Here is a 26,509-nt window from a genome sequence, read left to right as displayed (position 1 = left end):
CCTCTCACTGGTGGCTCCAGGGAGTTTTACTTCGAACAGCAAAGATTTTCACGTCCAAAGGACAGGGCAAGCTTGCATTGTAAAGCCAAATGCTCCCTAACCCAGACACAGCAGTTAACACCCACATGGAAGGAGCAGAGATCCCACTACAACTCCATTTTCAGGGGAAGAGGTCACCTTTCCTGCCTCTCATCAGCATGCCTAATTTACCACAAAATCATTTTGTTCTTGGGCAAAGACCTTGTCTGTTCTTGCAGTCCAAGCCAGAGACCAGGGATCCAGAAGGAACATAGGAAAAGGGGTTTTCCCAGGCTCATGGTTATAGCTTTGCTCCAGGAGCCAGAGAAAGGTGACAAAAGGGAGAGCTTCTGCTCTGCTTTCTCTTTATGATTCAAATAAATACAGGAGCTGGTCTGCCAAGCCCAGAACAGGTCTAGGCATTCATAAAAGCACAGCTCCATGTGCTCAGTGCACTCATGGACAGGACTCCAAGGCAAGCGGGCAGCTGTAGACAAGTTTAAAATAACTTTGGCTGTGGCTGCCAAGAATTAAGACTAAGCTCAATATAGGAGAGAATTTATAGTCCCTGGCTCTGGCTGCAGGTCAGCTTTCTCCCTGCAGCAGGGCCTCCCAGCTCTGCAAGAGGCTCCACAGGGTAATTTTAACCTGCTGGAGACAGAACTGTGCCCTCTGAGCTTGGAGCAAAGAGAGCCCTGCAGAAGGGATGTGCTGCCACCACCCTCACCCTCCCAGGCTGGCACGGGGCTCAGCAGCTCTGCCTGATGCCCATCAGGGGATGCTGAGACACTTCTTCAGCCCCTCCTCTATGCCTACAGTGCTTCAAGCACAGACCACCAGAGGGGGAATCAATACATGATGCTCTCACAGTGTCAGGGGAAGGATGGTACCAGCAGTGGGCAGGGCTGAAACACTGACCACGAGCCCTTAAGCTTTTCTTTCAATGAAACACAACACAAACCTGGAGGCTGTTAACACCACCCAAGAACATAAGCCAAGCTGTGTGATGCAGGCCAGGAGGTGGAGGGGCCAGATGGCCCTAGCACCCCTCAGCCTGGGGAAGGTCCCTGTGCATCCTTCCTGCAAAGCTCTGCTGTGCCTCCACCCATCCCAACACTACAGGCAAGATTTACATGCCCACTGCAGAGAGAACTCCCCCTCCTGCTCCAGCCCAGTCCTCCCACAGCCAGGGCCCAGAGAACAGTGCAATGCCAGTAAGGAGAGGTAGGAGGAAAAGGGAGCCCTTCAGGAGAAAGGAGGTCAGCCTGCACAGCCATCTGCCATGGAGGCCCCGAGAGCTGAGGGAGCCCTGCAGGGGGAGGTGGCTCTGCATGCTGGCAATGGCCCTGTCCCCCCCCCAGCAGCCCTGCAGAGCCCTGGGGCAGCAGCTCCACTGCTGCCTACAGTCAAGTATACACAGATGCAGCCACGGGCAAGAGGCCACGGCCACACATTGCAGTCTCAGAGCACATCCAGAGCAGGGAGGGCAGGAATGCCTCCAGCACCCCACCAGCAGCAAGTGCACACAGAACCCCAGCTTCCAAGTCTAGCTACCAAGCCACCAACAACGTGAGGCCCATATTTTAAACAGCTCTGCTCATCTTATTCTAGCTTATCCTACTGTGTATGCTATTCTACTAAACAAAGCTCTAGCCCTCTCGACATCTAAGCCACTCATCCAAGTGGCACCATGTAACATTCTCTGGTTAAGTAAAAATTGCATGGAAAAAGTATTTTTTCCCTTTGTTACTACAAACACCCCCCCACACAAAAAAAACAACCCCAACACCCCAACTGGAAAATAGTTCCCCTCCCCACCCCTCTTTAAAAAAAAATATCAGAACAAACCCCAAAGGAAAAGCAGGCAACAGGAATTTTCAGTAGCATCACCAAGCTTAACACTGGGGAGGCAGCCAGCCAGGGAGGCCAACAGCTTCAGCAAGACCCAACTCAGCTACTGTCAGCAGGAGGGCTTGGATGGATGGATGGCAGCACCAAGGTGGGCTCTGCCACCAATGTGTGCCACGCTCCTCTCCTCCCGCTGCCCCAAACCATTAGTTTTATGTTAATACTTCATTAATACTGTCTTATTTCCTCTCTGTCAGCCCAGCATTGGAGGGCTGGAGATCTTTACCCAAACCAACACCAAGGCAAGAGAAGTGACCCTGTGTGGAGGGGACTTGGTGGCCATAATCAGTGGCTCCCACCTACTGTGGCAGCACCGAGTCAGGCACCGAGTGGTCCCACACTCCCATCTCCTGCACCCAAGCCCGCATGAAGCACATCACAAAATGACACACCCCTTTCCCAAGCCCTGGCCATGCTAGAAAGGAGTGGGACAACAGGGAAGAGGGGCAGCGCAAACCCGATACAAAGTTAGCTGAAAAAGTTAAAATGTCCCATATGCACTGAAAACGAGCCAGGCTGCGCTAGGACCCACGTGGGATGCTCTTGCCTCACCACCCCGGTCCTTGGAAGAGTGAAAGCCTCACCCCTTCAACACCAGCTCTTCTCCTCCCGCCAGGGGAGAGCTTCCTGGGGCGGCTGCTGGCACGTGCCAGGGTTTCTAGGTGCGAAGCAGTGAAGCAGCCACGTCCCCTCCTGCTGCCAGCCCGGCAGCGTCCTCATCCAGCCGGGCCGGGGTCAGAGCGCCGGCTCCCCGTGCACGCGGAAGCGGTAGATGCACGTGTACTCGGGGTGGCCCCAGTTGCTCAGCACCCGCAGCTCCACCAGCTGGTATGTGCCCATGGAGTCACCCTTGGGGAGGAGGGAAAAGAAAAACCCGAGACCTTGAGGGCTCTCTGCGGCTCAGAGACCCCAGAGGCCCCATTTTCTTCTCAGGGGTCAGGCAGTCCAGGGGCAAGGCATTTACCTCCAAGTAAAATGTTTGGATGGGGTCTCCATCGTGGTTGTAGGTGAACTGTCCAAGGAGAAGGCCCTCCTCCTCTCTTTCTTCCTTTAAGCCCTATGGAAGGGCAGGGAGGCAGAAAGGGAGAACCAGGGGTCATCAGAGAGGGAGACCAGAGGTGATGCACACATCCAGGGCAGAAGAGGGAGAGGGAGAGACAAGCGTGCTCGGCCCCCGCTCCTGCTCTTCCAGGTCAAAATAGACAAATGGGAACAGGGACCAGTGGGGAAGGATGAAGGGGGGAAGACCAAAAGTTACACCTACTCAAGCCCCTTTGTCCCCCCCAAACTGTTTCTGAAACTCAGTGCTGCCCCTCTCCCCACCAGCATTGCTTCTTCCTCTTCTTCAGGGTAAGACCAACCCCCCAGAGCACCCCACAGCCAGGGATGGGGTTTGTTAGCCATCCCTTCCAGCACCCTCCCCCTGTGCTCCCCCCGCCCCCCTCAGGTGTGGGTGAGGGCACTCACGTAGACAGCAAAGTCCTTGGGGGCACTGGGGATGGTTCCCTGCGGCGAGAGGGCTTTCGGGATGTGCTCCAGCGTCACGGCCGTGGGGCGGATAACGCCGGAGAGGCGGATGACAGCAAAGCCCTCGGAGCCACGAAACGCCCAGCAGTTCCCAGGGTTGACGTCTGGCTACGAGCATGGAAGGGAGACGCCAGCAATGTTACCACCATCAGAGTCATTCTTCTCCCACCAGCCTGGCTGCTGGCTTGGAGCAACAGCCAGAGCCCAATAAAAGCCCCAGGAGCAGCAGCCCAGCCCCCCAGTCAGCGCCCACCTGCAGGATGGCACGGGGGGACTGCGAGTGGTACCACAGGGGGATGCCAAACAAGCTCAGCAGCGCCGTCCGCATCTCGTAGGTCTCCGAGCAGCGAGTGTTGATGACACTGGCCCCTGGAATGAGGGGATGCCAGCAGGTGAGCTGCAGGCCAGCCCCTCTGGTCACCTCCCCAGGACAGCTGGCTCCTCCTGACCACCTACCTGCTGACTCGAGGGCATAGTCAACCATCCCCACCCGGTCCTCGCTGTAGCGCTTCAGGGCCTGGCCCACGATGAGATGCACTTGCTGCAGTGGGAGCAGAGAGCACAGGAGGGTGACAAACTGGGGCAGGCATCCTGCCCCCCACCCGCCTGCCCCTGCAGGGACAGAGGGTGCGAGGACCTTCCCGCAAAACAGCCACGGGACAGAACAGCCAGGGGATGAATCACCGTGGCAAAAATAAGAGAACGTGCATTTGGCTGGGAAGCCTCGTTAGAGGTTGCTAAAAATACCCCAGGGGAGAGGAGCTGTGCAGTGAAGGGGCAGCACCCAGGCACGCTGCACTCGCCTGTCCCCAGGAGGGGCTGGCCCAGAGGGAGGAGATGTAGCACCAGCCTCAACCTGACAGACCACCCAGAATCATCTGCTCGTCCCTCCTGCCCTGTCCCACAGCACTGATGGGAGCTCTCCCTGTCCAGAAAAGGAGGAGGTGGCTGGAGCATCCATCTGAAGCCAAAGCCAGCCTAAGGAGCTAGGAGCCTGCAGCACCACTTTGGGTCTAAACTTTATGGAGTGCATAAAGCTCACACAGACTATGGGGACTGCTAATCCCAGCTTGATCCCTCCCATCCACTACCTCCACAGGGAATTGCCAGCAACTGTTTCCAAAGCAAGCAGGCTCATTTTTTCCCCTTGGTGTCATTCTGCTGAAATGCTTTGCAGCAAACAACTCTGCAGAACTGCTGAAGAATGGGGATAAGCAAGATGCTCCACCCATGGAAGCCTTGATGGCACCTCTCCGACGTTCTGGGTGAAGGATGCATGAGCAGAAGCTTGGATTTTAAGACAGAAAGTGTGAATGCTGAGAATTGGTCAGAGAAGAAAGTCAGATAAACTTTCCCAGACATTCCTCTGAGAAGTTTTGAGAAAGTTCAGAGAAAGAATTAAAACAATCCTGCAGTTGGTGTTTTGAACTGGCTAATTGTAAGATGTTTACAAGAAGGGTGCTGTTCCTAATTATCCAAGGGTGTGAGGGATATTAACTAAGGACCAATCAGGTGTCCACCTTTATCATAACTCTCTATAAAAACAATTTGTTGTTTCTAATGAACTTGGCTCTTCCCTTCTGAGAAGACACAGGAGTCGTGTCCCTTTATTCACCCATCCTCAACAGAACAGCGACAAGTAAGAGCCTTGCAGGGCTGCAGGTATCAGCACCTGTGACCCCTTCCAGAGCACAAAGCAAGCAAACTGAGAAGGGAGTGGCAGAGAAGGAGTTTCAAGGGTGCTCTTGCATCCTGTGAGCCCAGGATCAATATCCCAGCTGTGGGGGCTATCCCAACGCCTCTGCCATCTGCCAGGCACACATGCCAGCCCCCTGCACACACAAAGGGGGCACAGACCCCAACCCCATGGTCACCTCATGTCCCTGGGGGTCAGGCCAGTACTCACCTCCTCTGTCACTCCTGCAGCCCCTCCTTGCCGCAGGGCCACTCCAATGCCAGCCTGAGCATCCCGTGCTGACAGTCTCCGGTCCTCCAGGACTTTTGCAAGGATCTTTTGCTCCAGAGCCCGGAGCTCTGCTTGCAAGTCTTCCCGCTGGAGGATGAAGGCAGCAGCACCATCCTGCTGGGACTGTGACAGGAACCTACTGATCCACACTGGGAACTGTGCTTCCACCTGGAACAGTGCAGAGAGAGCTCAGCCTGGAGCAGGGACCCTGCCTGCCTTTCTGCCAAACAGGCTGGGGATGGGGGACTCACATCTGCCCGCACGGTCTTCAGCTGCTCCAGTATCCCCTTCACGTGCTTCCCCATCACTTCCTGGTCTGACTTGAGGCTTGCCAGCTCCCTCCTCAGCACTGCCACCTCCTGCTCCAGCTTGCCCACCTCCTGCTGGAAGGTCCCTCGCAGGCTCTCCTGCACCGAGCTGTGCCAAGAGAAAGGTAACAAAACCTTGTGCCAATAGCCCCAGTTCCCCTCTGCAAACTGGGGGAAGAGGTTCATTCCATACCACCTATGCTCAACCCCATCTCCAGACCCAGTTTTAATCCCAGTGGCAGTGACCTCTTCTACTGCATCCCATGGGAAAGCATCCTCAGCTCACCCCTCAGCTGAGGGACCACACCGGCAGTGATGCAGAGTGGCAGTGACAAGGTCATTGCTGCCATTGCTCTTGGGGCCCTGCTGCCAGCCACAGAATGGCAGGATGGGTCAGGCTGGAACAGAGCACAGTGGGTCATTTGTCCAACCTCCCTGCTCTAGCAGGGTCAGCCCAGAGCACATGGCACAGGATTGCATCCAGACAGTTCTGGACTATCTCCAGTGAGGGAGACTCCACAACCTCTCTGGGTAATCTGCTCCAGTGTGTGGTCACTGCACAGTAAAGAAGTTCTTCCTCATATTCAGGTGGAACTTCCTGTGCATCAGTTTCTGCCCATTGACTCTTGTCCTACTGCTTGGCACACTGAGAAGAGCCTGGCTCCAACCTCTTGTCACTCTCCCTTCTGTCACTGACACTGATGAGGTCCCCTCTCAGTTGTCTCTTCTCAAGGTTGAACAGCTCCTTCAGCCTTTCCCCCTAAGAGAGATTCCCCAGTCCCTCCATCATCCCCGTGGCTCTCTGCTGGACCCACTCCAGGAGCTCCATGGCTCCCTTGTACGACTGAGGAGCCCAGAACTGGACACAGCACAGCAGAGATGGCCTCACCAGGGCTGGATAGAGGGACAAGATAAACCTCCCTCAACCTACTGACAGTGCCCTTCCTAATGCACCCTAGGATACCACTGGCCATTTTGGCCAGAAGGGCACAGTGCTGGCTCCCACAGACACCCACTTACGTATCCTCCTTTCCTTTCCCCCCCAGACTACGCCTCTTGATCTCTCCTTTGCCCCCAGCCAGGCCTGCAAATCCCTCCTGAGCCTGGCTGAGGGGAATTCACCCAACCACCTGCCTGCCCCACAGCCAGTGTTACCTCTGCCACTCCGAGTTCAGCTCCAGCAAGCGTGCCTCCATCTCCTGCCAGGAAAAGGGAAGGGGTGAGACCTGTGACACCACTGCTGAGGGTGTCCTGTCCAGGTACCACCACACCCTCCTCCGCTTACCCGGGAAGCTTGTGCCATCTTGCCCAGGCGCCCGTCCAAATCCCTCTGCACCTGGGCCCGGAGCACATCCAGCTCGCCCTGAAGGATGGGGAACAGGGTGGAATATCAGAGCCAGGTCCTGCCCACGCCCGTCTCCCTGCAGTGCCCGTGTCACCCACCTGGAGCTGGTTGGCCATGTCGGAGCGGAGGTGCTCCTTCAGCCCCGCGTCCCGGCGGCTCACCAGCCCCTCCAGCAGCGCAAGGATGTCCCCCGGGGGGGGCTCTCCCCCTGCTGTCACTGCTGCCGCCCCACGACGCAGCTCCCACCGCGACAGCTCGGCCTCCAGTGCCTCAAAGCGCTTCTCCAGCGCCTGGAAGCGAGCCAGGAGTCGGTGTCCCCCCTGCAGTTACAGAAGCAGGGTGTGATGCAGCCCCTCAGGAAAGTGCCTGCTCCACAGGACCCCTGGGAAAGGGGACCCTGACCACCCATTCTCCAGGGTCAGTGGCATCTTATTAATCTGTTGCTTCCCATGAGAAGGCAGATGGTCCCCCTGCTCCATCCCAGGGACACCCCAAGAGTGAGATGGCCACAAGCTGGGGGAGCCAGTGTGAAGCCATCATCTGCCCGGTTCTCCACCATTCCTCACACCCTGGAAGCAATTGTTGAGCCATGGATCATACTGTCCCAGCTCTCCCTGCAAGGCACTCATCCCACCTGGGCCACCATCGTGCCTTTGCTTACCTGGTCCAGCGTGGTCAGGTCCCCTGCCCCAGGAAGGTCAGAGGAGGAGGAGGAAAGCTTTCCAGCTCCCCACCACGGGAAGGAATGCAGGCTGAGTGTCGACAGCCCGTACGGGTAGAAGTACCAAGCTCCTGAGCACAGAAGGATGAGATGGTCAAAACCACAGGCTGGCAACGGGCCACAGTAGTGGACAGGGTGGACATGCAGAGGCTCAGCCATCAGCATCTCCAGGGACTACCAGGAGACACTGGCACGGGGATGCAGATGGAGCAGGTTACCAGAAGCCATGAGCACTGAGCTCCAGGCCAGCCCATCCCCCGGCCATGGCAGTGGGAGGCTCTGCACTGCCCCAGATCTCAGGGCAGCACATCAGGGAGGTGGCTCACCGTAGGCGGCAGCAGCGAGGAGCAGGAGGAGCAGCAGCAGCAGCAGGGACCTCTTCAGACGTGGGTAGCGCCTGGAGCATGGAGAAAAGAGAGGTGCCTTAGGACTGCAGCCACCTTCCATCACCTTTGGATGGGGGCCAGGGGCAAAGCAAAGACACCCACCACCCCCAAGGTGCCTCCCCTTTCCAGGGTCCTGCAGGTTTTCCCCATGCTTCCCCCATGCTGGTGTCCCCCCCAGCACACTCACCTGGAGAAGGGGACGCTGTCCAGGTGGGAAGCTGTGCCGGTGAGGCGGCGCCAGGCCCCTGCCAGCCCCGAGAACAGCCACCCCATGAACCAAACTGCCAGGAGAGAAAACAAGCCTCAGGAGGAGTCCTGACAGATGTCCCCTCCATGCCCACGGGTGGCACCACAAGGGGATAAAACCCCTCCACCCAAACAAGGGATGGCACACACAGCAGCTGGAGAGTAGAGATGCTGACTGGCAGGAACACTGCTGCTAGAAGTGCCCCTGCCAGCCCTCCACTCACCTGGGGAGGTGAACACCTGCCAGAGGAAGGAGCCCACCCGTGAGGCTGCAGTTCTCAGACCTGACCCGGAGCTACTCTGGCCTGAGTAATAGTGACCTGGAAAGGAAGCAGCAAGTCACCAATGCAGACAGCATCTCAGTGCATTGCCCACAGCAAAGGCTTTGCACTGGGGGCGGCATCTAGAGGGGACTGGCAGCACACTGGGTACAGCCAGGCCCTGGGCTGGTTCCCCTGGGGATGCCTCCCCTGCATTCCTGCCACTACAGACAGACTAGTGCATCCCTACCAGCGTAGTCGTCCTCCGAGGAGTACCCAGATGAAGACGTGTAGGTGTCGTACGTCTTGCTCTCCAGCACCCCATTGATCTTACTGGACTCGGTGTCCCCTGTGCCTCTTCTCCTCCTGGTGGAGAGCTCTCCACCTGCCCCAAAACACAGAGTTCCACTGAGAAATCACCCACCATCACTTCCACAAGGGGCAACCCAGCCAGCCAGCCTGGGCAGTTGCCCCAACACTCTCCAGTGTCCAGGGAGGTCCCGAGCTGCCCTAGGAGAGCGGGAGGGCTCACCCCAGTACGTGCTGCTGTCCAGGTCATCATCCAGCATGGAGCTGCCCAGGGCAGCAAGGCCCCGGCTGCCCCCCAGGTAGGACTCGCTCATCATGGACTCGCTATAGTAGGAGGTTTGGGTGCTGGGGCCGGGAGAGAGGCGCTTGGTGCTACTCGATTTCCTCCTGATCGTCCTGCGGGAGGCGAGAACAGGCTCATCACAGGTGTGCTTACAAGGTGGGGGGGGTTCACAGTGCACTCATGGGGGGAAAAGGGGAATTCACCCCAATCCCTCAACCAGCATCGCTTCCCTCCACACCGGATGGCGGCAGCTTTCGGAGGCTGCAACCTCTGCTTTGCAGAGGCCTCCCGCCCGTCCCGGGCATCGCTTCCGCTCGCACCGCTGCGGTTTTCCGGCCGGCACTCGCAGCGCACCTCCCTCCTCCCTCCCTCCTCCTCCCTGTCGCCATCCAGCTGCAGCTGGGGCTGGCACCCGGCCACCCACGGCGGGCTCCCGTGCCGGGCCCGGGAACGCAGAGGAGCCTGCGCCGGGAGCGCGGGGCTCTGGCCGGGGCAGGGGCACGGCCAGTGCCACAGTGCCGAGGCGGCCATGCCGGAGCGCGCCGGCCTCGCCGTCACGCTCCTTTTGCGAGCCATCCCCACAGCCCACGCAGGAAGGTGCCCGGTCCCTGGTGTGGGATGGAATGCCCCGCCCGTGTCAGATCTGGGCAGGGGGAAGCCCCCACTCGTGCCCCCCACTAACCTGCCCGTGGTCTCCTTGAAGGGGAGCTGTGTCCCACCCAGCAGAGATGTGCTGCTGCCGCTGGTCGTGGCATCTTCGTCCCCGGGATAATAGCGGCTGGTGACAAGGCGCTGGCTGCGGCGGGACATGGCGGCGGCAGGAGGGGAGCTCGGCTCACCTGGGGGCGGGGAGAGGGCGGGCGGGAGAGGCAAGTGTCAGTGCCAGGGTCCCGGAGGGACGCACCCGGCGGGATCCCACTGGCGGGGACCCCGCCCCTGAGGCAGGGGACCCGGCCCACACCGAACGCCGTCCCGAGCTGTGGGGTGTCCCGGGATGGAGCCGCCCCCGTACAGGCCGAAAAACCCCCTCGCCTCCTTTCCCGCGCGTGGAGCGGCTGCCCCCGGCCCCTCGGCGCCCCCGGCCCCACACATTATCCCCCGAGGCCCAGTACGGGAGCCGGCCCGCCCGCAAGCCCCCGCCTCTGCCCCGGCGTTCCCCTCGCAAACGCACCGCCAGTGCCGCGCAGCGGGGAACGATCCGCTCCGTCCTTCCCGGCCGCTCTCGCCGCCGCCGCCGCCGCTCCCTTTTGTTTTGCGGGGGAAGGCGGCACCCGCCTCCCGCCCTCCCCCCGGACACCCCCTCCGCCGCCCCGCCCCGCCCGCCGCCGAGAGGGGAGCAGCCACCGCTCCCCCGGCCTCTGGGGACCTCTTCTTTATCATCATCGCTATTGCTATTTATTATTATCACCGCCACAGGCATATTCTTTTAATTTCATTTATTTTCATCATTTGTGGGGGGCGATGATGAGGGCCCATCCGCACTCTGCTGCCCACTGGGACCTGGTCCCCAAACACCTCAGCCCTGGGTCTCCTCCGCCGTGCCCAGCCCACGCTGCCAGCCAAGGGCGTGGGTGATGCCAGCCCAAAATGGGAGCTCCCGGGTGCAGGGCTGCACCCCAGCCCCGTTTGGGCTTTTCTGGGGTGGCTGCTTTGCTGGTGCCGGTGGGGTGAGAAATCCCCGCACCCCACGCACCACCCGTCCCGGTACACGGCCGAACCTATCCCTGGGGCATGGGCAGCCCCGCTCGATACCCGTGTGCCCCGGCCGCCCCGACTGGGCGGGCGTGCTCTGCTGCTCCCCGGGCCGCAGACACCCCGCTGCCGCCGCTCTGCCCCACGGGCGGCTGGGCAGCCTCGTCAGCGGCGTGCGAGCCAAACCGGGCTGCTCCCATGGGACCTTGAACGGACCTTGTGCAAACTCAGCCGGCTGGAAAAAACAGCCCCCCCTCCCCAGACACCTCGCGTTTCAAATCTGACGGCGCCTCGGAAAAAGATTTGCCTTGGGGAGCTCTGAGAGTCGGGGCAACTGGCCACCTGTGTGTGGACGCGGATGTTCAGACTATTTCTGTGGGCAGGAATGGTCCCCCCTGGGCTTGGATATGGAGCATAAAGGTATTTATAGAAAGAGTTAAAAAACTACGAAGCTGGCAGAAGGGAAGTAACCTATTGCAAAACAACCCTGAAACCTTTTCCTCCGTGTGCTGAGCTTTGGGGCACCAGCTAGGGCAGTGGCAGGAGGACGTGCTGTCAGCACTGGGGGGGCACACCGCAACAAACCCCGATTCAGAGTCCCTGGCCCCGTTGTGTAACGCAGACAGATCCTCTTTGTCTCCCTTTTCTTTTTTTTCCCCTGCCTTTTGAGCCCATTTTTTGTTCCTGCCAAAATCTCTGCCTAGCTTTTCCAGCTCCATCTCCCACTGTGCCAGCTGCCCTTTTTCACCCTCTCCCGTGGCTTCCCATCCCTTTGCAAGTGTCTGGCTGGGACAGAGGACATCTCTCCTCCCCAGTGCCACCTTTATCTCTGGCCATGCAGATGGCAATGCCGTGTCCCAACCTGGGAACGCTGGCAGTGGCTGTCACAACGGCGCCTGCTGCAGCTGACGTAACCTGGCGTGGATTAACCCCCCAGGAGGCTCAGGGGATAAGCTGGGTGCTGAGCCACCAGGCACTAAGTAGGGTGCACAGCCCCAGGTCAACCCATGCCCTCCTCAGGAGCCACTTTTTTGGGTGTGAAGGGAGTCGGTGGCGGTTCCTGGGGGATTTGGGAAGATCTTCTCAGGGGAGTGGGGTTTGTCCTTGCTGCATCCCTGGTCTTGTGGAGGAGGTGGTGATGTCAGAGCCATGGCAGTTTTTGAGTGGGTGTGGGAAGACTGGGGCAAAGATAAGTGGTGTGTAGCTGGGAGCTTCTGTCTCATTTTCCCCACAGCATCAGCGGGGAGTGTCAGCTCTCTTTTTGGGGGTTACCAGGGCATCACTGTGCTGGGGGTGGGGCAGAAGGGGTGGGGCCAGCTGTTCCAGTTTGGCAGTTCTTGCTGGGGAAATGCAGCAAAAATCCCTACTCTTTCCTAAAAGGCTTTGGAGGGCTGAAGTGACACGTCCAGGCATGCAAGGACAGGCCAGGGCTGGGAAAGCAGCCTCGGTGGGGAAGATCACAGCCCGTGTCTTCTCCACTAGGCCAACCTTTTTATTTAAATTCCCTCCCTGTCCCACCTATCCTTACAACCTGCTTTCCTGGTTCATCACGCCACCACCTCCAGCACCACCAAAAGCTGAGGCTGCACAGAATCAGAGCTGCACATCGATCCCCACATCGCCCTGGGCAGCACACCACAACAGCCCAATCCAGCACAGTATCCAGCCCCCGTCACATCCACGACCCCACATCATCCACCAGCACCTTTTCTTGGTGGGCTGCCCTGGCCAGGCAGTGTCGCACGGCCAGCAGCACCTTCCCCAGGCGCCGGTCCAGCGCCTGCAGGTGGGGCTCAGCCAGGACGGGGGCCAGCGGGTCGGCGGCCAGCGCCTCCCGCAGCACGTCACTCAGCCGGTAGGGCTCGGTGGCCAGCAGCTGCAGCCGCAGGTAAGTCGACTTCTTGATGCTGCCGGAGATGAGGAGGGAGAGCTCTCAACAGGAGGAGCCCCTCCCCAGCAGCAGATCCGGGCTGGGGGCAGCCCCTTACCTGCAGCATTGCTGGAGAGGGGCCAGGATGGACGGTTCATCGCGGGAGTGTGTGCCGAAGCTGGGCGGGGGGAGAAGCCCATAAGGATGTGTCAGGGTGGCATTTTGGCAAGACTGGAGGTCTCCCCCACCCCTTTGCTGTGATTGCTCCCCCCTACTCCCCAGCTTTACCCGCGACCGTTGTCCAGGTGGAGCAGGAAAGTGTCATTCCCAAATTTCTCAAAGGTCTCATAGTGGTGCCGGTCCATGTTGCCTGTGGCAGGGCAACAAATTTGGCATCAGGTTGTGTGCTGGAAGATGGGAGCAAAGACACGGAACACTCCTCTGGTGTGAGAGTGAAACCCAGAGCCCAGGGAAAAGGGTTGGAGGCACCTCTAACTTGTCCATCTGGTGGCCATGGCCGTGCAGGGGAGATGAGCAGAGACCCCACGGCCTCCCCTTCTCATCCCAGCAGCCCCACAGAGGGACAACAGTGGCAAATGGAGCAGAAGTAATGGCAAAGGCATGGCTGGGTGGTCAGGAATGAGGAGATGGGAAACTCTCCCAGTCAGATGCTGGTGAGGGGACAGCACAGGGAGGAAGAAACGGCCCAGGGACAGGAGAAGTGGCAAGAGCCTTGGGCAGCATCATCTCCACCTCTGGCTCTCCAGGGACTGCATGTGAGAGCATCTTGGAAGGTGCTTCTCATGTCCAGGGTATTCAGCTGGAATCTCCCTGGAGTCTCTTGACCTTCAATTTCTGCCTGGGAAATGCCCTAGTGGCACAGCCCTGTGCTCTCGTTGTGAGTGACACTGCAGCTCACTGCAGCCTGGCCAAAAAATCTCGCAGGGCACAGTACCACGGGACACAGAGCCATTTGGGCCTCTAGGTCCTGAGGGACCTCCAGAGCCCTCAGCAGAGGCACAGAGGGGCTCACCCATGAGGAAATCGAGGATTGCCATGTCGATGAGGTCGAGGAGGCGATGGCCCCTGTCATAGGGCGGCGTCTCTCGCACCTGAGCGCAGTAGTTGGGGTTCAGCTCCCACCTGGTGGCAGAGGCCAGGGAGGGCAATGGGGCCATGACAGTGGCTGTGGAGAAGCCCCGTCCCACCCATGGCTCTGCTGGCCCACGTCCCCACACCCCCCATGCCCCATCTCACTCAGCCTTCTTGCTCTTGTGGTAGGAGCGGCGCCAGGGGCTGCGCCAGGAGCGGCGCTTGGCTAGGGTCTTGTCGGGGAGCAGGGCAGCCATGGAGCCCTCCAGCCAGTCCGGTTTGCCGCAGAGGGCGTGCTCCGTGGAGCAGTAGTAGGAGCACTCCCCGTAGAAGCAGACGTTTCCCGCTGGCCAGGGGACAAAACAAAGGTTGACAAAGAGGAGGAAGGCACCCCTGGGCAGAGCGGTCCAGCAAACAGCCAGGGAAGGATGCTCCGTGCACTCTGGCCATGTGCCACCAGCAAAGCAATGGCAAGGGAGGCTGTGAGGAGCAAAGGCCTCTGGCAGGGCACCTGTGGGAGCTGGAACAGTCTCCAGTAGGATAATTTGTCTGAGTGCCGGGGAGCCAGGGCAGCAGCAGCCAGCACCAGGTGAGCTCCATCCAGGTGGCCACAGGAGAGGACAGAGAGCATGAAAGCTCACCTGGGGAGATGAAGAAAGTCTTGGCCAGTTTCTTGTCTGTGGTGATATCCTGAATTTCCTTTGTTATGTTGACCAAACGGCCAGAAACCGGGGGGATTCGCCGGAAATCCAGAATCCTGAAACACAGAACTTGGAACTATTTCTTACTGACCTCAGCTGGTTCAATAACAGCAAGTTACTAAAACTGACAGGAGACACAGGTGTCCCTCACACCCGAGGATCAAGAGGTGGGATGAAGGAGGAGTTTCTCTGGAGGCTTGGATGCAAAGCTTATGCTCACCTGTCCAGGTGGAAGGCTGCAATCTCTGCATTGTGCCGCTCAAAGTCTGAGAAGTAGAAGAAATCAATGGGGGTCTCCTGGTCCCGGGTCTGCCTGGAAAGAGAGGGGACAGTGGGGGCAATCATCATGGGTGGGGTCACTCCAAGCATGGGATTAGTTCCAAACCACCTTGTGTTCCCTTGTGACACTGGAGACACAGCCAAACCCAGTCTCCTCCAGTCATTTCCTGATGGGTGGGTGGCTCCAAGCCCCCTATCCAGGCTCCCAACTCAAGGGGTGGGGAAGCCCTCACAGACTGGAGGCTCCTGGATGGTCCTCATGGACCACCTTCTTCTTTCCACCACTGGAGGTCACTACCCCATCACAAGCTGCATCCAGTTTGCAGCAAGCTCCGCCAGGGAAGGCAAGGGAAACGGGACCATTCTGCTCGCCTCAGTTTTGGGACGGAGGTGCTGAAGCGAGGCAGCACATGAAGCATTTCTCCATTTCTCCCTCCATGGTCCCTTCTGACCACTTCTCGCTACCTAACAGGACCGTGTGGGCGCGGTATAGGGTTGTCCCAGGCTCTACTCACTTCATGGGCTTGAAGAGGGCCTGCCCATAGTTTGGGAACGTCATGATGAGCTTGAGCTGGGTCCCGCCGGACTTCTGGACTGGAAGGAGGCACACGGGGGTGAGGGAGCGGGCAGCAGGCAGGGGGCAGGGGCGGGCAGGGGTGGGGCAGGTGCAGGTGCAGAGGTGGTACCTGAGCTGACGATCCTCTGCGTGGCCAGATCCCGGAGCAGAGCGGGCAGCAAGGGGTCCCGGCGGGGGTACAGCTCATAGCGGTTGATGCCGATGTGGAATTTGAGCCACGTGGGGTAGGTGTCGTAGGCTGTCTTCCCTGTCGGGAGGAGCGCCTCGGCTTTACTGCTGCTGACCCTGCAGCCCGACAGCCACCACCAGCCCAACAACAATGACAGTTTTAGTTGGGACAGGATGGCTCCCATGTCCCCGGGCCCTTCCTGGGAGCCAGTACAGGGAGAGTGAGGTGGGGAGAAAGGCCAGAGCAAGCCCTGGATTGGTTCCAGGTTTCATGGTGGCAGAACCTCCTGCCCCATATGGCCTTCATGGGGCACTTGGCATCTGGTAGATCCCACCCAAAGTTGGTGGCCAGCAAGAACCACCAGCATGGCTGGATTGGACACAGTGTCTTCCCTCCATCCCCCATGGAAAATCCCTGGGTTGATCCTGTTTCCTTCATCCATGCATTTATTTCCCTAGTGGGACAGATCATCTCATTGTTTTTCCCTAAGGGATTGGCTCCCAGGAGTACAGTCTGCTACATTCCTTCATGTGCTTCCTGGGGACACATGTGTGTACGCTGAACAGGGGTGGAGAAGCATGGGCTTCCCAGCCATCCCCAGCACTGACCCGAACTCCCATCCTCAACAGCCCATTCCCCTTTGGTGGGTTTCCCCAGGGGGATACGTTTGGGTTAGCACTATCCCTGCCTCTGTGCATCCTGGAAATTTGCAGTTTGCTGGCATTCAAGGGAGCCCCGGGGGGTGTCTGCCCCATCTCTGTGCTAGCACACACTGGCACTCAATGGGACAGCTAGCCCAAGGTATCTATAACCCAAATCCATGTTTCTCTCTAGGGAAACACAGACTGTGCACTGATTTCATCAAACCAGACCCAAGGCGGTCCTCGGAGATAAGGCAAATGCCCATTTCTGGAAACCAGCTCTTAAGCCAGCTTTTATTCTCTCCCAGTTCTAGCAGGCACCACTTTTGGAAGGTGTGCTTTCTGTAAGGAAGCTATGTGTTACTATGCTAAAGCTTTTAATATCTTCCCTTCTAATTAGAGGTTAGTAGTCCAAAGATAAAAATAGACAGCTGTCGGCAGTGAGCTCACCATATGGCCGAGCCTAACAAGGTCAGGTAATATCCTGCAAAATGCAGGACAGGAATGGTCTCATGGTTGGAGATAATCTAAATTGCAAGCTTTGCATCTCCAATATCCCAAGAGAGGAGGATAAAACTTGTTAGAAATCTGGAGTGGGGCCTTCCTCGTATACAAAGAGAGATACTAAGGACTAGTCTGCATTGGGGAAGGGAAGGAGCTGAGAGATTACCTAAGAGATATCCGTAATGCAATGAATAATTCAAGAGTCTCCTTCAGCTTTGCTGTGTGCTACAAGCTTATGGGTAGTAGCCCAAAAAATCAGGGCTAGGAGAGGATTTGAGATATGAGAAGAGCATGCACAGTAAGGGGGGCCTCTCTAGGGTAGGAAGTAAGTTGATCTACAGAAGGGAACTACTTTGGTAGTTTGGTCCCTGCTGCTTGTTCCCTGAAACCCACATATCCCCCAAATGCAAGCTAGGGCTGAGTTTGCTCCTCACCATTCGTCACTCCCACTGCTGTGCAGGCTGAACCTCTCCATGGGGTTGACGACAAACAGCTTGTCCTTCTCTGTCACCTCTGGGACTGGGATGTTGTAAAGAGGATGCTCGAAGAGTGCTGCCAGCTTTGATCCCTTGGACCACCCTGCATTCGCCTCTCCATGCTGCTGGACCCCTGGCTCTCCAGCCCTTGCGTGCAGCCCCGCTCTCTCTGGCTGGGAACTTTTCTCCAAGGAGCCGTTGCTTCCGCTGAAATCCTGAAGGATCCGCAGGCTCAGCTTTTTGAGGCCCGCCGGCATGGGGCTGCCTGACGGGACACCCACAGCTTTTGATGCTTTAGTATTGCAGCCACAGGACCTGTGGGTTGTGGGGAGAGCAAAATCCACCAGCAGGTGCACGAGAAGGGCCGAGAACAGAAGAAAGAGAAAGCTGATTTTAAGTTTCCTCTGGAGAAACATTTGCAGCCGCCACCGCATCCTTCCTCACACAAAACACTCAGCAAGGATGGACACAAACACAAGGTTAAAAATGTTGGTGTGGCTGCAGCCTCTGTGCAAAAATAGGAGAGAGGTTTCTTGGATTCAGAGCATCCCAACAAAAGACCAACTGGTGCATGGGCAGAGTGGCAGGAAAGGTCTGTCACCACGGCACCTCACAGTGTGACACCACCAGGATGGGACAGGAGGTTGTGGCAGAGTTTATCAGTGCTGATAAGGGTCGAGCTGGCACTGCCAAGGTTAGAGTGAATGGGGCAAGTTCCAAATCAATAGCTGCAATGCTGGCTCAGGGACAGCAATGGCTGCAGATGACTCCCCACTGTCCTGTCTTTCTGTGCTGTCACCTGTACAGGGCTGCAGAACATTTCTTTGAATACAGGGCATTAAAACGGTTCTGTCCCTCTGCAGCACACACCCTGCCAAGCACTATGTAGTCCCATTCTCTATGTTCATCACAACTGCACTCTCAGAATACAGAATTTTTTTCCCATTGCTTGGCCATATCAATTTTATCACCCTCCCTCATCCTTTGAAAATCAGTTGTACTCAAGCCCCCTTTCAAAACTCACTCAAACTGGATGAAATGGAGGGGATGTGAGTATCAACATTGCTGCAAGGGGAAATGCTGGGCTGGCAGTGTAAGGAAGGGCTGCCAGGTGAGTTTCAGAGGCAAGGATGTTCCCAGGGCCTCTAAAGCAGGCAGGGGAGGCAGACAAGTAGGAGTGAGGATACTGCTTTGGGCGTTGGCACAGAGGGGCAGTGGGACCCACCAAGTGTTGGGGAGGACTGGCAGCTCGTGGAAGGGAAGAGCATTTCTTTTTACGAGAAATTCACTTTTGCAGAGACACCCAGGGACACAGAGCTGGTGCACAAAAATGGTTCATGACTTTGATAAGGGACAGACAAGCACGGGACCACCTGCAATAAGTCTGGGGGCTGTGGTGCAGTCTGGCACAATGTTTATTTTCTCTTTGCTCTTGCAAAAGATGCAGAAGGCATGTGAAATCCCGTACATCATGTAAATCTTCCTTGTCGCGAGATGCACCAGCAGCCAGCTTGGAAATGCTCGCTCCCAGCCAGGGAGGGTACGATGATCAGGGGGCTATTCTGGAGACCCCCTGCTCTGCTGCGCTGCCTGCGCTGCCCTCTCCGCACGGTGCCGTGCCGGCCCGCTCCCAGGCGGCGCGCCGGGAACGCGCTGTCCCCGGTGTTCCCGGCTCGCGTGTCCCACGGCGCGACAGTTGCCTGGAAACCGCCTCCGGCTGACACCATCGCCGCCCCAGATTCAGCCAGCCCCGCGCTCCCCTGCCTTCTGCTGGCAGCATGGCCGGGGAGAGCCGGGGCAAGCGAGGAGGAGGAGAGCCTTCCAGCCCGGCTGGCGAGCTCGAAGCCCCGCAGAAGGAGCTGGTGGAGGGGAGCAGATGGCTTCCCTGCGTGGAGGAACACAGCGTCCTGCTCCGGGAAGTTTGCTGGATTCAGTCCGGACATACGTTTCAGACAGAAGGCCCCTAGGAGGGGCTGTAGCTGGAACATGGGATCATTAGGTCATGGCTCAGAAAAACAGCAACCAACCAACCAAAACACCAACTCCCTGTACTAACTGATCGCATCAAAGGAGCTGGGCTCGGCTCCCGGAGCAGGGCCACAGGTTTCATTAATCCAGAGCCAGCCCTGAAGAGAAGGGCGCTCCTCATTCCAGTGCCCCAAACCAGCTCCAAACGGGGCTGGAGGGGACAGAAACGTCCTTCTCATGTCCTGGAGTCAGATGAGCCTAGGGATCCTGTGGGCTGAAGCCACCCTACTGACTGTTAGTCCCATTCCCAGATAATGAAACTTGCAATCCTGCCTCCTCACCCTGATTTAGCATCCCATTGCAAAGCAAAGGCAGGGGGCTTAGGTGAAGCATTTGCCACCCTTCGCACTTGAATGCTGGCATTAAATATTAACCGAAAGATTTTTCAGCGAGTCAGACGTGAGCATGCAGCAACGGAGAAGGGCTGGAGACCTTCAAAGTCTGCCCTGATCACCTGACTTGTTGCCATGACATCATCATAGAGACAGGGCTGAATTTGCACCTCTTCTCATCTCCCCCCTCCAGCTCTTCCTCCATCTTCCCAGCAGGTTCAAGTCACCCTTGGGGCAGAGGAGGAGCCCTACATGCGAGGACATTTTCACTGCTGGCTCCAAATCGGGACTCATCGGCAGCTGATAATGATGTTCCCATCTCCCCTCAGCAGGGAGGGATGAAGTCATGAGGCACAGCCTCTGAGCCGCTATCACAGCTTTAGGGGACGGCTGGATAGAAAGAGTCATTTTGGCTGCCACCCATCCATCACCCTGCGTTTTCCATCTCATTTTCCACATCTGACTCAGCCTGATGCTTTGACAGGAAATGGCAGCAATATGCAGGGGGGCAAGAAACGAGAGGGAAACAATAGCAAGCAAACTGTTGCCAACTTTCCCAGCTTTCCACTGAAAATCCATAAGGAAAAAATCCTCCAGCAACTGAGAGCAGTTTTATAGTAAAAAGTAGAGAGGCCTTAGAGGCTCCAAAGCCTCATAGAATCATAGTTTGGGTTGGAAGGGACCTTTAGAGGTCACCCAGTCCAAAGTCCTTACAATGACCAGGGGCACCTTGAACTAGATTGTATTGCTCAGAGCCTCATCCAACCTGAAAGCTTCCAGGGGCTGGGCACCCATCACCTCTCTAGGCAACCTGTTCCAGTGTTTCATCACCCCCATTCTAAAAGACTTCTTCCCTTCCCTATATCCAATCCAGAACAAACTTCTTTTAGTTTACAACCTCTAAACCTTGTCCTATCACAACAGGCCCTGCCAAAAAGTCCCTCTCCAGCTTTCCTGTTGACATCCTTTAGGTCCTGGTATAAGGGCTCTCCAGAGCCTTCTCCAGGCTGAACAACTCCAACCCTCTCAGCCTGTCTTCATCACAAAGGTTCTTCAGCCCCCTGATCATCTTTGTGGCCTCCTTTGGACTGGATCCAGCAGGTTCATCAGCCACAGAGGGGGCTCTTGTGGGAAAACACAGGACAAGATTCCATCTCTGATCCATAAACCTTACTCCCATGAAAATTACAGGTATGCCCAAAGATGTTCCAGCTCCACAACAAAAAGAGGGCGAAAGTCTTTTTTCTAACACACATTTTTTACCTAGGGCCAGCAAAGCATGGTTCAATGTGCAACAGGCAGGACAATGGATCTGATTGAACACTTGCCTCAGGGCTGGGGCTCTGACACACAGCCACATTTTGGGAGGCTGAGGCTTGTGCTTTCAGGTACAATGCCAATGACAAGAATGCAAATCAGCTAACAAGGGTTTGCCTCAAGGTGACTTCCTGTAGGAAAGCTGTTACCTTTATGAATAAAAATAGCCTGCCGCTCTGCTGTGAGCCACCTTGCACTTACCTGGTGAGAATGGCAGTGTGGGAGCTGACTTGCTGTACATTCACACCTAGCTCACTTCAATCTGTTTGCACACTCAGGCTTTGAGAAGGCTGGGGAGCACTCACCCCTCCCTTGTTGCCAATGCAGGTCACGGAGACATCAGCTTTGATCAGCTGGTGGCCAAGAAGATAAACAGGCAGCAAGTCCAAGAGACTGTGTGCTGATGTCAGCAGCTCCCTGTGGTCATCTGCAGGTCACCACGACCCTGCAGAGATGCCCATGACCAGTGTGCCTGTGCATATGCACAGAGCAGTTAATTATTCATTAGCGTGAAAGAGGCACAATTAAAGTGACCGTGGTATGGCTGAAGGGATCATCCCACTCCAGCATGGGGCATTTCAAAGACTTTACCTGTTGATCTGGATTTAGAAGAGACAGAAAGTTGCAGAAGAGGAAATAACCTTTTCCACCTGCCAGCTGTAGGAAGTGTTGTCAATAGCACTATCTTCACATAAAAGCAGCCAGCTGGAGAGACACAGAGCAACTGCACGATGAGACAGCTGAGAGGATTTGGGCTCTCACACAGCACAGCAATCCTGATCATGGGGCAGGAATCATGGTACCAACCTACCCTGGCCCAGCCAGGTCCAGATGGTCCAAATTTGAAATAATTCTTAGTTGTCTTCATATTACTCCAGTTCCTAACTCCCTGACACAATGAAATTGAGAAAGGACATCTCTAGCATAACACTTGAGGTTCAGAAAAAAGAACAAAAGGAATTTTAAGACCAGGTTGATCGACCACAGCATTAATGCAGAAAGATCCTTCAGACTTAACTATGGACTAGAGATGTCAGCTGGCAACATTCCGAGGGGAAATCTGAAAATTAAGGAAGCTACAAATATGAGACTCCACAGGTCAGAGTTGAGGCAGCAGACACAGTTACATTCCCTTGCCGCCACTGCTTAGACAGCTGCCTGTCAAACAGGACAGAGGGACACGGCCAGCAGCACCACGGGGCTGGCAACCCTCCTCACCATGGTGGCTTGCACTGCTAAAAGGAACTGAACAGGGAGGATGAGAGTCACGCAGGAAACCAGCAGGATGGAACTCTGTCGCTGGCCTCTGCCTGTGCCACACCATGGCTTACTCATTTCCACGTTACTTGAACTACTTTGCCTACAGAAACGCACGCAAAGACATTTTACTAAACTTTTATTGTAAAAACACAGTTCCCCAGGTTTTATAAATACGCCACACATGTAACATAGTTACGCTCATTCGATCCTCCAACACCAACAGCTTCCAAAAATGAAACAGGCTAAAAGAATGCAAGTCCAGAAAGACATTAGGCTTCTGATGACCAAGTTATATTTCACATGGAGCCTCCTTTCTCTGTCAGCCTCCAAACAAGATGCTGAAAGTACACAGCACTTGCAACGCCCCCAGGAACTGACAGGGAGGCATCTGAGCCTTAAAAAGAGCTCTCACCCACTCCCCAGGCATCGTCAGCCGCCTGTGTTTTCATGCTGTCTCAGTTGCTGTGGGTGAGAAAGGAGGGGGCAGTTTGCATAGCAACCTCCTACACCCAGGCAGCTCAGCTGTTGTACCCTCCCAAAACAGCAGGGAAGGGCAAGCTGGGACTGCTTCCCTGTGGCTCACACCTCCACAGACAGCCTGAAGGGAGGCCCTGGGTGCTGTCAGGTCTGAGCAGACATCTCAGAAGAAAGGAAGAATGTACAAGCAGCATCCAGAGAGGGGAAAGACAGGTGCTGGTCAGAGCCATACTGCATGGTAGTTGAGAAAGCAGAGAGGAAAACTATGTGGAATAAAGGGGAGTTTAAAAAAACATAGGGCTAGATGGCACCTCCTTGCTTTTGCTTTCCCCTGCTAGTGCTGCTGTGCAGTGTGTTGTGAGATTACCTATTCCTCACTTCCCTCCTGCTCCAGCTCAAACACCAAGGAAAGAGCCAGACAGATGAGAAATCCCACAAGCAAAGACAGGATAGTTTAGCAAGATTATACACACACACACGCACCAACTTCATGTATCCCACAGAACTGTTACGTCAGTATGAAAAAAAGAAATCTTGACATTTAAGTATTAAAAATAAAGCCCCACCTCCAGATCATACAAAACTTGTCAAAAGCAGGAAGAAATCTCTTGTATTCAAGCAAGTCTGGGACCTGGCCAGGGGTCAGGAGCACTTCCAGACGCACACGGCCAGGCTGCCACCAAAGAACATGTACAGCAGGTTCTTCACCTCGTGAGTGATCTCAAAGCCAAAACCTTCCCCAATCACCACATGCCAGGAGGACCCAAATTTCTTGTCCATGGTCTCTTTGATCATCTTGGCAGCGCTCTGGAGAATGTTAAGGAAGACAGCATAGGGTGAGACAAAGCAACCAGAGAGGTTTTATGCAAACATCCCCCTAATCTTCTCCTCCCTTTAAGACTACTCATGCCATGGGCAACAGGTATAGCAGCTGCACTGCAGGACTTGGGAGCTCCCCAGAGGTAAACCCAGGGGTAGAACTGCTCTCAGCAGCCTCCAGCCCAGCAGCTAGACCTGCATCACTTCTGTAGCTCACACAGTCTGAAGCAAGAGCTCTGCTTCAGATGCTGCTGGAGTTATACTGGTTGCGGTGACCATGAGAGCAGATTCAGGTCACTGAGCTGCAGCTATTTTTACAGGAGTCCATTTTTTTTTCTCCAGCTAATTACCAAAACACTGAAAGTAGGCTGGCTTTTAAAAGGCTTGCTTCTCCCAGATCACACCCTGCTTGATCCTAAAAAAGGCAAGAGGAAAATTTTTCAGTGACAGGAGGTGCCCTGCCCATGAAGCAAGGTATGTATTCCCTTGATTGTTGGTCCTAAAGCCAAGAGGGAATACTTAACAGACTTCCATGTACTCATCCCCAAAACAAGAGACTCCAAGCAGCTCTGAACCAAGCCCCCAGGACACAGGGCATTTTATGAATGAGTGGAAGCATGTCCCAGGAAGGCAGGATAAGCAAGGAGGCAAGGTCTGGGAGCCAGCACCACTACCAATCTCTGCAAAGTGCTATTCTAGATCTTGCAGAGCAAGGGAACTGAATCTGAGATCTAGCCAAGCTCTTTGCCTCCTTCTACCCCAGCTCAGTGCCGAGAGTAACAGGATGCCAGGACCTGACTCTGCTCTGCCCTACACCCCCATCCCTGCTCCTGCAGCACCAGCAGGGTGCCCATTCTGGGGTGGCTGGTACCTCGTTGTTGGTGGCATGCTTCTCACAGGCTGTGACACACAGCTCCATGGTCTCCACGCGCATCTCCTCCGGCATGTCCGAGTGCTGCCAGGGGCAATCAGACAGACAGACAGACAGCTGAGCACAACAATCAGAGCTGCACACACCACAGCAGTAACTGCTCTAACTTCTGCACGGGCTCTATCAGGGGCTTAGGTGGAGTAAACCTGAAAAGGTTTATTGCACTGTAAGTGAATCATTCCTCCAGCCAGTGAGGAATTCTTCTCGACCTACATGAAAATTAGCACTGTGTAAGCACAGCTTAAAGAAGGAAATCAAGACATTTGCCAGTTTTTCTGCTATAAGATAAAAGGAAAGCACACTAACACGGTTTCCACCACAGTCCTTAATTATTGCTATATGAGTAACAAAGAAATCTAAATTATACAGCCTTTTCTTCTTCTGCTGCTGCTATCTGGCTGGCTAGCAAGATCTTTTGCTCCAGCTTCTCCAGGACAAAAAGCAAGCTGCATCCAAAAGACAAGAGAGGGCTCTAAAGGCAGTGTGCTCTCAATCTGTTTGATGGATCACTTTGCCCCAGGCTTCCTCTGGCTGTCATGGGGAACACTGGAGCTATTAGATTTGCCCAGGAGAGATCAAGGACATGGAGAAAGCAGCAGTGACAACCAGGATCTCTCCACAGGACCAGCACTACATGTTCTCACAGCAGCTACGCAGCAGGAGAAGGACAGTTAGAATGAAGACAGATTTTCACATCTCTGACACTGGTAAATGTGCAATCCATCCCCCTCCATACCCTAATCAGAGGAAAAGTGTGAAGCCTTTTATAATCAGCCTCGTCCTTTTTTTCCTCCTCAGCTTCTTCCATGGTCCTTCCACAGAGACTCCAGGAAGGGGCAGAGGGGCTACCTGGAGTTCAGCAAAGTGCTGTGGTACAGCCAGCTGAGAGGAACAGGGCTCTGTGTTCCTCTCTTCAGCAGGAGGAGTCGCTTCTTGGCCTAGAGGACACTGGTTCAATAAAAACAAACACGGGCAAGAGACAGATGGCTTTCAATTAAAACACAAGGCAAATGAAACTGTTACGAGAACATCATGCTATCTCACTCACTTGCCATTTCCTCAACAGCACCTTCACACCCCCCTGAGAGTCTTGGCTCATAGACTATTAATGCAAACAAATTATTAAACTGTATCTTTTTCCATAAGTGAGGAGCACAGCACTTCCCAGAAGCACCAGTGGAGCTTGAGGGAAGAGACGAGCCAAGATACAGCTTTCAGGAGAGGACAAGAGAACAACGTATCAGCTGCTACCACTCTTGATTAATTCCAAAAGGGTTTCCCAGGACACTATTATCTGCAGTAGTTTCAAACTGCACACGACAAGAGGAGGGTAGGAGTATTTTAGGGACAGAATCTGCGCACTCGTCTGGACGGAAATGTTTAACAGGAACATCTCGGTCTCGTTTGTGCACTTGCTCCTCAGATCGCGGAGCATGTGTCAGCTGGGGAGGGCCATATGGGAAAACTCCGGACGTGCCTCAGGGCCTCATTACCAGCCTGCCTCCCCCCGGGCAACGCAGAGGCACAGCACTGACCGACAGACTCAGAGCCTTTCACCGCCGTCCCCCCTCTGGCTCTTTCCCCCACAACAAAGCATCTTCCTCTCCTACCCAGGGGAGCAAAGGTGAGCTGATATTAAAGGAAAACGAAACCAGCACGGTGCCAGGCGACACACCAATCATGTATGCCGCGTACACAGAGCTGTTGGCTAAAGCACCGAGTCAGACCAACACCGTGGCACCCAAACCCCGAACTCCGCCGGACAGACTCCCCCCGCCCGCCCGGCCGGCACCACCCCCGGGAGCCCCTCAATACCCACCCCCAGCCCGGGGCGTGCCCGCGGCCACAGTCCGAGGGTGCGAGGCAGCGGAACGCGGCCCGAGCAGACCGCAGGTCCGAAGCGGCCCAGCCGCCCTCGTCCCCGCGGAGGCAGAGCTGGGCCAGCGGCCCCGAGCGGGCCCGCGGAGCTGCGGGCGCGGCCTCACCTGCGCGGCCGCCGCGGCCCAGCGCCGTTGCTAAGGAAGGGCCGCGCTTGTCATAGCAACCGGCGCGGGAAGTCCCGCCCCC

The 26,509-nt window shown here is 56.0% G+C and overlaps 3 protein-coding genes across 4 annotated transcripts; all 3 read right to left on the bottom strand.

Moving 5' to 3' along the window:
* Positions 1-1,806: 1,806 nt before the first annotated feature.
* On the bottom strand, positions 1,807-10,111 carry SUN2 (Sad1 and UNC84 domain containing 2). The gene is made up of 17 exons (XM_054273275.1): positions 9,960-10,111; positions 9,218-9,390; positions 8,936-9,070; positions 8,650-8,745; positions 8,367-8,460; positions 8,120-8,190; positions 7,734-7,864; positions 7,171-7,392; positions 7,013-7,090; positions 6,883-6,926; positions 5,671-5,836; positions 5,360-5,587; positions 3,910-3,994; positions 3,707-3,822; positions 3,394-3,561; positions 2,891-2,983; positions 1,807-2,775 (listed from the first exon to the last, which is right to left on the bottom strand). Exons 1-17 carry the CDS (start codon positions 10,085-10,087, stop codon positions 2,662-2,664), a joined length of 2,142 nt encoding a protein of 713 aa, XP_054129250.1. The 5' UTR covers positions 10,088-10,111; the 3' UTR covers positions 1,807-2,661.
* A 2,530-nt stretch (positions 10,112-12,641) lies between these two features.
* On the bottom strand, positions 12,642-17,712 carry LOC128938015 (extracellular serine/threonine protein kinase FAM20C-like). Its single transcript, XM_054277948.1, has 10 exons — positions 17,237-17,712; positions 15,598-15,773; positions 15,427-15,505; positions 14,853-14,945; positions 14,573-14,688; positions 14,097-14,277; positions 13,873-13,982; positions 13,128-13,209; positions 12,958-13,017; positions 12,642-12,876 (listed from the first exon to the last, which is right to left on the bottom strand). The coding sequence occupies exons 1-10, from the start codon at positions 17,710-17,712 to the stop codon at positions 12,642-12,644; spliced, it is 1,608 nt and encodes a 535-aa protein (XP_054133923.1).
* A 4,622-nt stretch (positions 17,713-22,334) lies between these two features.
* DNAL4 (dynein axonemal light chain 4) lies at positions 22,335-26,509 on the bottom strand. Of its 2 annotated transcripts, none has more exons than XM_054275097.1 (4): positions 26,428-26,509; positions 25,179-25,390; positions 24,383-24,466; positions 22,335-23,499 (listed from the first exon to the last, which is right to left on the bottom strand). In XM_054275097.1, the coding sequence occupies exons 2-4, from the start codon at positions 25,248-25,250 to the stop codon at positions 23,335-23,337; spliced, it is 321 nt and encodes a 106-aa protein (XP_054131072.1). In that variant the 5' UTR covers positions 25,251-25,390; positions 26,428-26,509; the 3' UTR covers positions 22,335-23,334. The 2 variants fall into 2 exon arrangements, with proteins under 2 accessions (XP_054131072.1, XP_054131062.1); XM_054275087.1 differs by lacking the exon at positions 26,428-26,509 and adding an exon at positions 26,262-26,398.

This window comes from Melozone crissalis, unplaced genomic scaffold (assembly GCF_028551555.1).
Source record: "Melozone crissalis strain CALT ecotype California unplaced genomic scaffold, PUWL_Pcris_2 ptg000004l_1, whole genome shotgun sequence".
Classification (NCBI taxonomy): domain Eukaryota; kingdom Metazoa; phylum Chordata; class Aves; order Passeriformes; family Passerellidae; genus Melozone; species Melozone crissalis.
Note: the sequence above shows the minus strand (reverse complement) of the source record. Positions and strands in the feature narration are given on the sequence as shown.